The sequence below is a fragment of the Marmota monax genome, unplaced genomic scaffold (genome assembly GCF_021218885.2).
Source record: "Marmota monax isolate L192 unplaced genomic scaffold, Marmota_monax_Labrador192_F-V1.1 WCK01_AAM20220418_F8-fsc00148, whole genome shotgun sequence".
NCBI classification, from domain to species: Eukaryota; Metazoa; Chordata; class Mammalia; order Rodentia; family Sciuridae; genus Marmota; species Marmota monax.
In genome coordinates this window covers 4,075,748-4,087,928 of record NW_026693034.1, presented here as the reverse complement: position 1 = coordinate 4,087,928, position 12,181 = coordinate 4,075,748, and the positions used below count along the sequence as shown (strand labels likewise).

General features: G+C 56.7%; 1 protein-coding gene across 2 annotated transcripts in view; it reads left to right on the top strand.

The window, feature by feature from the left end:
* Radil (Rap associating with DIL domain) overlaps positions 1 to 12,181 on the top strand; it is a 56,278-nt gene that overhangs the window by 34,931 nt on the left and 9,166 nt on the right. For both annotated transcript variants that reach the window (XM_046453768.2, XM_058582455.1), the window contains 4 exons: positions 42 to 79; positions 7,788 to 7,948; positions 10,897 to 11,009; positions 11,714 to 11,951. In XM_046453768.2, coding sequence (XP_046309724.1) covers positions 42 to 79; positions 7,788 to 7,948; positions 10,897 to 11,009; positions 11,714 to 11,951 — 550 coding nt within the window. The remainder of the gene's footprint in view (positions 1 to 41; positions 80 to 7,787; positions 7,949 to 10,896; positions 11,010 to 11,713; positions 11,952 to 12,181) is intronic.

Sequence of the window (12,181 nt, the reverse complement as noted above, 5' to 3'; positions counted from 1 at the left end):
GGAGGTATCCTGTTGTCCTGTTTCTCTCTTTCTCTCTGTAGGAGAAAACCAAAGAGCTAGCAGAGAAGCAGGCGCAACTGTAAGTACGGCCCAGTTATTGTCCCCACCTCTCAGCTGCACCTTCCCTGCGGGCTCCTGCTTTCCGAGGAGCTAAGTCCTCAGGGAGCCTCCGGATGCCGGGGCTCCCCTCCGCGCTTCACCAGCAGCCTTCTATCTCAGAGTAGTTGTGTCCATTTCTCTCATCAGCACCCTGGGGAGCTCTGGGTAGAAATTTCCTAAGGGCTGAGTGGGCAAAGCCTGTGCCCATGTTCCCTGCCCCATTCTCCTGATAACCACCCACTCCCTTCAGGAAAAGCCTGCAGCCCTCAGTTGCGAGATGGGGCCATGTATTGCTCTGTCCAAGACCCTCACCCCAGCCTGTGCTGCTGCTGGGCCTCGGCTGTGCCATCTGGATTGTCTGACAGATGTGCAGACGCTGAGCCCTGCAGCCCGCTCTGTGTGGACGCCCTTCAGAAGCACCTCTTGTGGGGCTGGTTTGTAGGGACAGCAGTGCTGTGTCTGTTCTGTGGACATTGCCACGTGAGAGCCCTTGAACCGCAGCCACTTGCTGTCTGTGTCATCAGACCTAAAAAGCATGCTGAAGGACAGTTCCCTGCACCTATCACATGATCCCGTGCACATACACGTGGATTCCTAACCAAGTCACCTCTCTAAGAGCCCCACCCAGGTGGTAACACTGAAGGCTGAGTCAAAGGAGGCTTGGTGGGGAATCCAGAGAGGGGACCGGATCTATGGGGCTCCCAGGGACTCCACATACCAGTGGCATCCTGGCTAAATCAGGCCACAGCGTGGTAGAGGCCAGCCTCATTCCTGCTCATGCCTCCTTCTCAAAACCAGAGCTCACCATTGCCGCATGCGCTCGCTCACATGTGCTCTGGGGCCCTGCAGGTGATTTCACCATCCCCCTTTCAAAGTAGGAGCTGGGGACACTCAGATGGAGGCCTCAGGGCTGGGGTCTCACTGTCCCTTCTCGGTGTCCCCCAGGTGCAGTTGAGCTCAAGGTGCCACTCACTTGCACAGGCCCACTCACTCTCTGGCTCCTGCCAGTGTGAGGAGCCAGAGCAAGATCCAACAGAGGTGCCAAGCGGAGCCACGGCCTCTGGGGTCTGAGGCTGTGTGGGGACCCAAGCACGGCTTCCTGTAGAACCAGCAGGGGCAACACTGGGCAGATGGCGGAAGGTGACCAAGAAGTAGGTGCAGTCGCAGGGCTTGAGTTCCTGGATTTCTGTGTCAGGGGAGTTTGGTGAAAGTTGGGACAGGGCCAGCTTGGGTATGGGGCCTCTCCAGGGACTTCCCTGCTGGGCTTCAACACAGCCAAAGTGCCAAGGGGTACGGAGGTGGCAGAAGCTGCCCAGCCCTCCTCCTGTGTGCTGAGGTACAGGTAAGACCAGGCCCCTCTGTCCCAGTGGCTGTCTGTGGGTGGCCTGGAGCCCCCAGCACCCTTGGTATGAAGCGGATACAGGGTGGACCCAGCTTCCCCACTGACCGGAAGAGCCGGGCCTTCCCTCCAGCCCACCTGCTCCACTGCACCCCAGAGCGTTCACCAGGGCCTAACGCAGTCCTGTTTCCATTCTGAACACACACTCTTGTTTTTTTTTTTTGTTGTTGTTTGTTTGTTTGATTTTCCTTTTAAAAATAATGAACCACTTCCAAAATAGAGAACAGTGAAGGATATGCTGCCAGGCACCACGAACCCACACCTGGGTCGTCATGGCCCATGCTTCGCCGTGCTCGCTGCGAGCCTGTTGTTTCTTTTTAATGTGAATGGCCTTTGGATTTCACGGGACCCAGCCTGCAGCTGGGTCCCCCTCTTCTTTCTCGTCTGTTAACGTGGGGTCTGCACTGCCAGGTTTTCTCACGTAGAACCATGCTTTAGTTCCCTATTCCTGCATAATTAGTATTTAATTTTCCTTGAATTCATGAATTATTTTGATTTTTTTTCGAATTTCTACATACATAAGCTTTTCTGTGCTTCTATTTTTCATTTTGTTACAATATGATAAGAAAATGTGGTTCGTAAGACTTTTTTCTTATTTTTCATTTTGTTAAGAATCCTTTGTTGGCTAGTTTGTGATCAATTTTTGCAAGCATTCTATCTGTGCTTTGAAGAGTATTTTTTGTCTAATGTGCAGCATGTCTATGAGATCACATTCATCTACTTAATTTGATTGCACACTAACTTTTTTTGCCAGCTTAAACTGTGATTTTGAGATGAATAAGTTAGCATTTCTCCTTGTTCTTGTGAATTCGTAAGTTTCTTTTAAAAAAATTATTGGCTTTGTTTTATTTTTGTTGGTGCTTCGAAGTGAGGGGCTTACAGCTTCAAGGGCATTCTTTGAAACGGTTACTTTCAAAGTCATGTCCCTCTTTTTTCCTAAAAATTCTTACTGCCTTTTTCTGTGATGTTAATACAGTGTCACTTTTCGTGTGTGTCTGTTGTGTTGGTAAGTTTTTTCATTTCTTCCTTGGAATCTTTCTGTCTTTTTACTTCTGAATGTAATGGTTTACAAAGTCTGCTCTTCTTTCTTAGTGTGCAAGTTTAACCCATTTACATTTATTACACTTATTGATGTATTGGAGATATTTTTATCAAGTTCACTGTGGTTTTTGTTTACCATGTCTATTGTCTTTCTTTTTTATACTTCCTTATCTCATTAGATTTTAGAAACTCCTCTCTTGGTTTCAGAGTTATTCTGAAAATATTGATATCTCTACTTTGCAGAACACAAGATTAGGTCTTAGAATGCTCTGGCTCCCATCCCGTCCCACCTCTGGCTCTCAGTTTATCACTTGGATTATTTGAGTTTCTCTTTGCTCTCAACCCTGTCATTCCCCACTCATTCGTTGTTTTTATTTGTATTTATAATCTGTGTTTATCTTGATTTACCCACTGCTTTTGCTTACCAGTGTTTTTCTCCTTATTGTGACTTCTTGTGCCACTCCCTCATTCCGGAATGTTCCCTTGGGACTGAAGTCATTCTGAGTGCAGCTCTGTGGTGGCCAGCCCTTGGACATGGTGTCAGGAAATGTCTCCATCTGCTTGCCTCTTAGGGAGGAGGTCAGCTCTCTCCCTTCAGCCCTGGAAGATGTGGTTCCATCATCTCTCAGCACCCTGTCTTGTTAAGAAGTCGTGTGTGTGTCTAATTTTGTTCTTTTGTGATTAGTTTTCTCTTTTGCCTTTTGAGATTCTCTTCAGGTGGTCAGTTTTACGCCCGATGTTTCTGGGCTCGGTCTGTTTGTGTTTCTCCTGGTCGGGGTTCTGGGAAACACACGGCTGTTCTTGGTCTGGCAGCTCTGCCTGGCCCTGCTTTTCCCAGGGGCTCCCGCCACCGTATCTGCCCTGCAAGTCCCTGTGTCCTGCAGCTCTCCGCTGCTCCTGCCTGTCTTGCCTGCCCCTGGTGTGTTCTCAGCGATCGCTCCTGGCCTCTCAGTCCTTCTTCTCTTTTCCTATGCCTCTTCAATCATGGTTTACAGTCTTTCTTTGATTTCTTTAGTCCCTTGAGATATGATTGCCGCATGACCTCACGCCTCGTCTTTGGGTGGTGTATTTGGGGCGATTCTCCCTTCCCTTGGCCCGTTCCCACTGAAGTCACTGTAGTTTTCTGTGGTGACCGGTGTGCACTGCATGTGGAGGTCCCCTGCTGTCCCGGGACTTGGTCCTGCAGCTCAGGCCTGTTGCTGTTGTTTCTGGGTTGCTCATGCCCCCCGCTGGCTGTGTTCCCCTCTCTGTGGTGTAGGCCGAGGGTGTTCCTGTGGATTCTGTCCCCTCTCCCCACACGCTGAACAAGCAGAGGCCTTGTGGACCCATGGCAGAGCCCTGGGCTTTGTGGGGTGCAGCTCCAGTTCTTCTGGACTCATCTCCACTCTGTCCTTGCCTGCGTTCGGAGCCCTGGCTGCCAGGGCCCTGCAGGCTGTCTGTAGAATTTGGTTGTGTGCTTCTGTGTTCAGAACTTGGACTCTGACTTGAAGTTCAAGGGCTGAAGACCCCTTTGAGGCTTTCTTCTCCTGCACCTCCACACATGTCACCCTCCTGCCTCCACAGGGCTCTGGGAGACTCCTCGTACCTAATGGTGCCCCAGGGTTTATGTGCTAGAGTGCCAGCACTCACGTTTAATAGATGATCACCGTGTGTCACCCTCAGGCCTACAGTCCTTCATCCCTAACCTTTGGGGCCAGATGTGTTTAGGATTCAGATGTTTGGGGTCTAGAGAGTCGGGGTCAGAGTGCTGGTGTCACAGAGGTCCTTTAGCTGGACAGCGTTGTGCTCAGGGCTGCTGCACGAAGGGTTCATGAGACCAAACAGCCTCACATAGGCCTCAAATTTTGCCATTGGATGGAGGGATGGCCTCTGCTGTCCTCTGGATTCGGCCTCCACACCTGGGAGGGGGCAGCGCCTTCAGCCTTTCTGCCACCTCCATGGCTGCCCTGCGTTTCCCTCCCTGTTGTCCTTGACTCTGGGCCTCTGGTGGCATTGCTGCCTCTGTTTTCTGTCTGCCTTGTTCCCTGAGCCTCCCAGCCTGGCTTCCTCTGTCCCCCACCTGGTAACACTGCCATCCAGAGTCTGAGGACCCAGGAGGCTTCTGCTTCTCCCCACAGTGTTCCATGGGCTGCTGGGCGCGTGGCCCCTGTCCTGCTCCACCTGCTGTCCTGGGTTCCGCGGGCCTCTGCAGGACCTTCCTCACCTGGTCCCTCTTGCTCCCTCCCCAGCTCTGCCTGCTCCATCTTCTTGCTCTGTCCTCTGCCTACTCCCTCCATCCATGCCCCACCCGAACACCCGTGTCCACTCTGCCTGCCTTTGTCACCTCTTCTCATTCTGTCAGTGGTGGCTCTGCCAGACTGTCACCTTGCCAGCCCTTGCCCTGGTCATCCCTTGGTGCCATACCCATCCACCTCACTGCAGTCCAGCCTTCTGTGGCTCTGTGGTCTGGCTGTCCTGTCCCCACATGGTCCTCCAGCAGAATTCATTTCACTGTTGCACAAACATGACAGGAACATGCTCTCTCCTGAAGTCAGGCCGGACTCAGCTGCCATAACAGGAAGTCCAGCACCCGCTGCCTCCCGGATCCCTCCCCAGGCCCAAGGCAGCTGCTGTGTGTGACAGGGTCATTTCCCCCACCCCTCCCATCCACCCGGTGAGCTTCGCAGGATGAGCTGTGTTGTGATTGGCTCTCTCTCATGGGCTCTGGGTCAGTAGATGTGACTTGAGCTGATCTTGGCGGTGCGCGGTAACTCAGGTGGCACTGCACCACCTGCACGCCGCCTTCTCCTGGTGGACGGGCTGAGCAGGTCCAGGTTTCGCCACCACATTTGCTGTCCACCTTCCCGTTGTGGCTCGGGATGCCTTGCCTGCCTCCTGTGGGCCCCAGTGCCAGCTGTGGACCCTCCACACGCCCTTCTGTAGGCCTCACCTTGGCCTTGCTTAGCCATGCGGGCCCTCGCGCTCCTCGCTGAGTTCCAGAGGGACCTGCTCTTGGCCTGTGCGGCGTCTTTCTTTGCCAGGAGGCTTGAACTTGCCCCTCATCCACATAGGCTGTGCAGGAAGGTCTCCGTGTGCCCAACTCGGAGCCGCGGTGCATGGCTTAGCTGGCGGGTGGGGGGCGCTGTGCTGACCTTGCTGGGGCTTGATACCGAAGCTCCAAGTGGCAGTGGCTGGAGGGTGGTTTCTTAGGGTGAAATTAAGAAGGACAGTAAATAGTAAAAGCAAATTGACCCTTTCTAAATGACAGTGCTGTGTGCACGTGGACTCGGGTGGCTGTGGAGAACGGGCGTGAGCAGGGGTTGCCCCCATGCGGATAGGTAGGGAGGCTACAGCAGCCCTGCTCCAAGGCAGCAGTGAGGAGGGGCCGCCCAAGTCAGTCTGGTCCCCACCCAGGAGCAGGACCGAGAGATGTCAGCCTTGTTTGTGGACAAAAGTGAATTACATCAGAGAGAGCAAGGGGGACTTCAGGCCCTGGGGAGACTCGTGGATGGAGGAGAAAAACAAACCTGGCCCTACCATGACCTCTCGGAGCCCAGCCCTGCGTGCTCTCAGCAGCTCCCTCCGAGGGTACTGCTGAGTCCTCCAGGACCCTGGACTGAGAGCAGACACCAACACCAGGTGCTGCCCTTGGGCCCCTCTGATGGCCTTCATCCTGATGCCCTCCAGGTGCAGGTGGGGTCCGAGAGCCCCTCCAGGTCCTGGGCAGAGACTGCTCGCAGATGCCCTGTGGCGGCTGAGCAGCTGGCACCTGGCTTGTGATTTAGAGTTCCCTGTGAGGGGGACAAGGTGGTATGGGGTCCCAGCCTAGCTGGGTATCAGGCAGCAGGGGTCTGTCTTCACCCCAGGCCAGGCTGAGCCAGATATGGGGGCGGTCGGTCTGCAGGTGGACCCCCTGTCTAGTCGCAGCTCCAGGTGTGCACAGCTAGCTGACGTCCACCGTGCCCGCAAGATGGGATCGTGGAAGCTGGTGGATGTCCACATTGTCTTGAGCTGCGGGGATGCCAGGCAGCCCACACAGCCTGCAGGGCTTACTGCTGGGCTGGTGTGTTGATGAGATGGGTAAGACGTGCTGGCATCTTAAACTAAGGAATCACCCAGCACAGCGACAAAAGGGAGCTTCAAGTCACACAGGGCGGTTGACACACATACTGGGGCCAGTGCCCAGGAGATGGAGAGATGGTTGGGTGGCCTTAGAGACTGCCACTGAGGGAGGCAGGCAACCCTGACATTGCCACCATCCCCTAAAGAGGGAGTCCTGAGGGCTGGGGCAGTGGCTCAGTGGCAGAGCGCTTGCCCAGCATGTGAGGTCCTGGGTTCGATTCTCAGTACTGCGTATAAATAAATAAAGGCCCATTGACAACTAAAGAAGTATTTTTTAAAAAAATGGGGGGACCTCTGAGCCGAGAGGCCGCAGGTCTGGGAGGGAAGATGCTCATTTCCCACTCAGGATGGCCTCAGGAGGGGTCTAAACTGCTTCTTGGTGCTGGCACCTGGCCATGCTGGTGAGGTAGCTTCTGCTTGAATTACCCATAGTAGTAGCGCCCCATGTGGACAAAGCACCAAACTGCAGGAGGGTTCATGATGGAAACCCGGCCACCTGCTTGCTCCTCCTGGAGGTCTGAGGTGACCTGGTTAATTGTCTGCTCTGGGGTTTTCTGACGATTACCTCCAGATCTCCAGAGAACAGGCTTTGATCATGGACCCTTGCTTCATTGACTTCACAGTCTTCTCCTGACTTCCTTCTTGGGTAAAGTAGAATTTAGCTAACATTAGTGCATCTCCTAAACTTCTATTATTGTTTGTCTCCTCGTGTGACAACCTTGTTCAATATTGTGTGAAGCTCCTATTTCTTACTCTTAAATAACACACCCAGGCTCACGCTCCTTGTTCTAGAAACCATGGGCCTCACCCCCTCCCTGTGCATGTAGCCCCCCCCCCCCCACGCTCTCAGCATTCACAGCTACTTTATTGTCTTATTTCAAAAGAGAAGAGACAGAAACAGGTTATTTACTAGAGGTCTTTACCAGTGACAGTGACAACTGGCTGTTCGTCCCACTAGGTTTCTGGGGGCCTCTGCCATCTTGTGGGTTCATGCATAGTTCCAAGCCTCTCTGCCTAACACTACTAGGTTGACAAAAGTAGTTGTTTTGGTCAGGGTCCCATGAGAACAAATGTCCCATGTGACAGAGCAGCAGACTCAGCCCAGGGCCATGGGCTAGCATAACTCTTGGTCTTTCTGTCTTGGCAGCCAGGAGCCCATCTCCTGGGCCAGCTTCACCATGGCCGACCTGCTTCCGGACCTGCAGCACATTCTCTTCTGGATGGCTAACTCCATCGAGCTCCTGTACTTCATGCAGCAGAAATGCCCACTGTATGTGCAGAGCATGGAGGAGGAGCTGGACATCACAGGTGAGCTGGGCGGCCACGCGGCCCTCACAGGCAGGGTGTGGTCCTGGGGCACAGTTGGCTGCGGGAACAGGGTGGAGTCACGTCAGAGTTTCCTCAACTCCAGCTGGCATGTAGGGACTGCCTCTGGGCCCAGCGCCTGTGGTCTGGTCAACCTGAAGCCTCTGGATGCACAGTGCATGACACCATTGGCCCCACCGTCCCATGGCCTGTCGAATGGAGGCATCTTGGCACGGCCCTGCTCTGTCCGGCTCGGAGGTGGGGCGCACAGGTCACCTGGTAGGGGAGAGGCAGATGCACCATGGGTCACGTGCAAGGATCAGAGGTGCACCCTTACTTCAGGAGGGACGGATGTCACCACCTGTAGTTGCAAATTCATAGCTTGTATCAATCTCAGAGGTTAAAATGTGGGGATTTTAATGTGCCTTTTAGGGTTTATGAAATACAGTAAGAAGTGTTCTGAAAATAGTGGGAGGGGACTCTGGCTGGGTGGTCTGGGAGGGCTCCGCGGAGGAGGTGGCGCTGCAGGCCCACAGGATTTCAGCTGGTGCATGTCTGCTGAGGGCTGCGGGGGGGCTGGAGGTGGCCTGGGAGGTGGCCTCCCTGGAAGCAGCCAGGGAGGAGGGCAGAACTGTCCCGCAGTGGGACCAGGTACCAAGGGGACGTGGGTCCAGAGCCTTGTGGGGGTGGCCCAGGGGTTGTCCCACACAGCTTTGCTCTACGATGACAGCAACAAAACTGCTGTCCTTCACGTCTGAGATGCCGGTCTCAGGTGTGGTGAGTGCCTAATGGGCCCTGCCTCTGAGGGTCCAGGCTGCAGCAGGAGGCACACTGGGAGCCGCCCTCCGGCCTCTCTGAGCTGGAAGGGACGTGCAGGCCAGGTACTTGGCACAGGAGGCCTGCAGATAGACCAGGCGGCCTTGGTCTCCAGACACGTGTGTCGCACTGGACGCTGTCGTGGACTCCGCAGGAAGGGCCCTGCGAAGTCAAAGCCAGAGTGGGTCCTGGACAAGCTGGGATCCTGCGGTGGCTCCTGGTGCCTTGGGGGTAGATTTCCTGAGAGGAGGGGCTCTCCATGGTCAGGGTGAGGGGCAGGAGTGTCTGCATAGTGACCTTGAAGTGTCCAGTCATCAAGACAGGCTCCTGCTCTGCTTCATGGGCCTGGTCCTGTCTTGGGTCGGGGAGGGGCGCAGGCTGCGGAGACCAGCTGGGACCATGTGCCTGGGAACCCTGGGCCGGCAGGGTGGGGGTGGGGCCAGGCCTGTCTGTCCTGGCAGGGCTCTGGTGACAGACTGATTGTTGGGGGAGGGCATACCCTGCACCTGGGCAGGGCAGAGCCAGAGGGGATTTTCTCCTCCTCTGCTTTATGGGACAGGGGAGGTGGGACCCTCTGCGGACTCTTGGGGCCTTGGAGCCTATGGCTACATGGAGGGAAATATTGGCCCTTGACATGGATCCTCCCAAGTCCCATGGGTGTTCCAGACTGTGACCCTGACCCTTTCCCCCTCAGGTGACTGTGAAAGCAGCTAGACTCCCTCCCAGGGAGGGGCATAGTCTCCGTGCTGGCAGGCCTTGGGTGTGGTGTGAATGACTGCAGGGGCCCAGGTCTCCAGCCGCCTGCCTGCCCAGGCTCCACAGGTTGCTTGTGCTCCTGGAACCCAGTGCCTGCAATCTGGCTGTCCCTGCCCCTCCACTCCACTCCAGATTTGTTCTCATCTTTTCCCCGTGTCTTGCTGCTGAAGCAGGCGGGTCTGTGGTAAGGGGCGGCTGGAACTGTGGTTCCCTGCTGCCGTTCCGGGGCTTGCTGCTCCATGTGTGGTATGTGCTGGGGTTGGGCTGGGAGCTGTGGGCAGGAGATCCCTGTGGTCAGGGCTCAGGACCCGACAGCCCACCTTCCTGACCTGCGAGTGCCCTCTCGATGCCCTTCCCATGTGGTGCCATCAGGCTGTGCTCAGAGTGCTGTTGGGCAACGTGGAGGTCTCACAGGGACTGTCCCTAGCTGCTCCTCCTGGGAGGCATTGCCCTGGTTCCAGGGTCTGCGTCCTCAGCACTGCGGGTCTCGGGAGGACTTGTGTTTGGTGGGGCCTGAGCGTCTCTTTCTGGTGATGGGCATGGGGGCAGTGATCCTGTGTCCCGTCCTGCACATGATGCAGAAGCCTTGTGGCTGGGGTCTGGGTGAGCATGGCAGGCGCTGAGACCCAGGGAGACTCAGAGCAACCAGAGAGTGATGGAGAGGGCAGAGGCCACAGGTCCCTGCTGACCTTCAGGAAGTGGCTGTGGGAAGAATCCTCAAGGCCTGGAGGTCTTGTCCTGAGAGCTGGCAGAACTGGTTTCGTCATTCCTGATTTTTTGTCCAAAGCTCTTGCCCAGGAGGCCTTATTGCCCATCTGTCATGGCATGTGTTCTTTGTGCCCTTGTAAGATCCCCACGGCCTGGGCTCTCTGCAGGTGGCCAGGCCCCTATACCTGTAGCAGCAGGGGCCGGGTTCCTTAGGTGCTTGCAGGGGCCTCTTCTTCTCGCAGAGGCTTAGTGGGCACAAGTGTCTTTGTGGCAGGGTCTCAGACCCCATGTCCCCTGTGTTGGTCCACTCCTGGCTTCGTCCCGCAGAGCCTGCCCATCCCTCTTCCCGCCAGCTCTGTCTCTGGACCTCAGACAGGCCTGCCCACGGCTGGCCTGGTGCAGGTGGGAGGGCCTGGCTCTGTCCCTCTGCTCTGGCCCAGCCCCCTCCCAGCCTGCATCTCGGGCTGTCTGATGTGGCCAGCAGTTGGGCCGGCAGCCCCTGGTGCTGAGTGGCGGCTTCTCTCTTGAGCATTCTGACTTCATGGGGTGAGGGTCTCTCCAAGGGCTGCTGCGTGGGTTCCTCACCCTGTGTTCCCAGGAGAGGTGTCCTGGGAGCCAGGGTCGGGGTCTGCTGCAGCCTGCGCCTGGGTGACAGGGCTATCTCCCCACAGGCTCCAAGGAGTCGCTCTTCTCCTGCACGCTGACAGCCAGCGAGGAGGCGATGGCGGCGCTGGAGGAGGTGGTGCTGTACGCTTTCCAGCAGTGCGTCTACTACCTCTCCAAGGTGCCCGGGCAGCGCCCAGGGGGGCTCTCCTAGGGCACCTTTGGGGCACTGGGGAAGGGGCTGTGATGAGCTCAGCCTCAGCAGGGATGAGGTGGCTTCTGTCCCGCCAGGCCCTGAGTGCACCCCTCATCCCCTAGTCACCTCTTGCTCTCCAAGGACACCTGGCATCACCTGGCGCCCCCTCCCCTCTGTTGAAACACACCCCTGCCTGGCAGTGTTTGGGGGCATCAGTGATAAGGCCTGAGAGGTCTGGCATGGGGCACCTGGGATGCCACACTGTGCCACTCCGACCCTGGCTGGTGCCGGCAGTACTGCTGCCAGCGCCCTGGCCCTGAGCCAGGTGGGCTGTTTTGAGGGCAGGGTGAGCCGCTTTCCCAGGAGGGGCCACTCTTCCCTCAGAATTCACAGGTGTTTCCACCTCCTATTGCTGGAGCTCATCCCACCAGTGCCACCTCTGTGTGCCTCTGCGGGCCATCGTGGGTTTGACAGGAGCACGTGCCGTATGATCACCATGGCCAGCCCCCGCTGAGCCTGCTGTATGTGACTCTGTGCCCAGCAGTCCCAGAGGCAGCTCCTGCCAGGCCCCAATGCTGCCTGCTCGGCTGGTGGACCTGATGAGGCCCAGGCGGGAATTTGTTGGGTGGGGCCTTCCAGGGGGCCCCGGCACCTCTGGAAGTGATTTTCCGTTCTCTGTCACCACCCAGTGCCTGTACGTCTGCCTCCCGGGCCTCCTGGAATGCCCCCCTTTCCAGACGGAGCGCCGAGAGAGCTGGCGCTCAGCCCCTACGCTGCCCGAGGAGCTGCGGCGCGTAGTGAGTGTGTATCAGGCCACCCTGGACCTCCTGCGGCAGCTCCAGGTGCACCCCGAGGTGGCCTCCCAGATGTTCTCCTACCTCCTCTTCTTCTCTGGCACGCTGCTCCTCAACCAGCTCCTGGACAAGGGTGAGTGTGGCCAAGGGGCCTCCAGCCCACGTTCCCGCCGCAAATGGGCACAACCCGAGGGACCCTCTGCCACAGTGCAGGACCCCAGGCGGGGGGGGGGTCCCAAGGGGGTGGGTGGGAGGCTGGCTGAGGCCTGGGGGTGTAGAATCATGGCCCAGAGTGAGCCCTGCAGGAGCTCTGGTCCCATCAGGGTTGACAGGCCTTCCGGGGCCCTTCCTGGTCACTGGGAG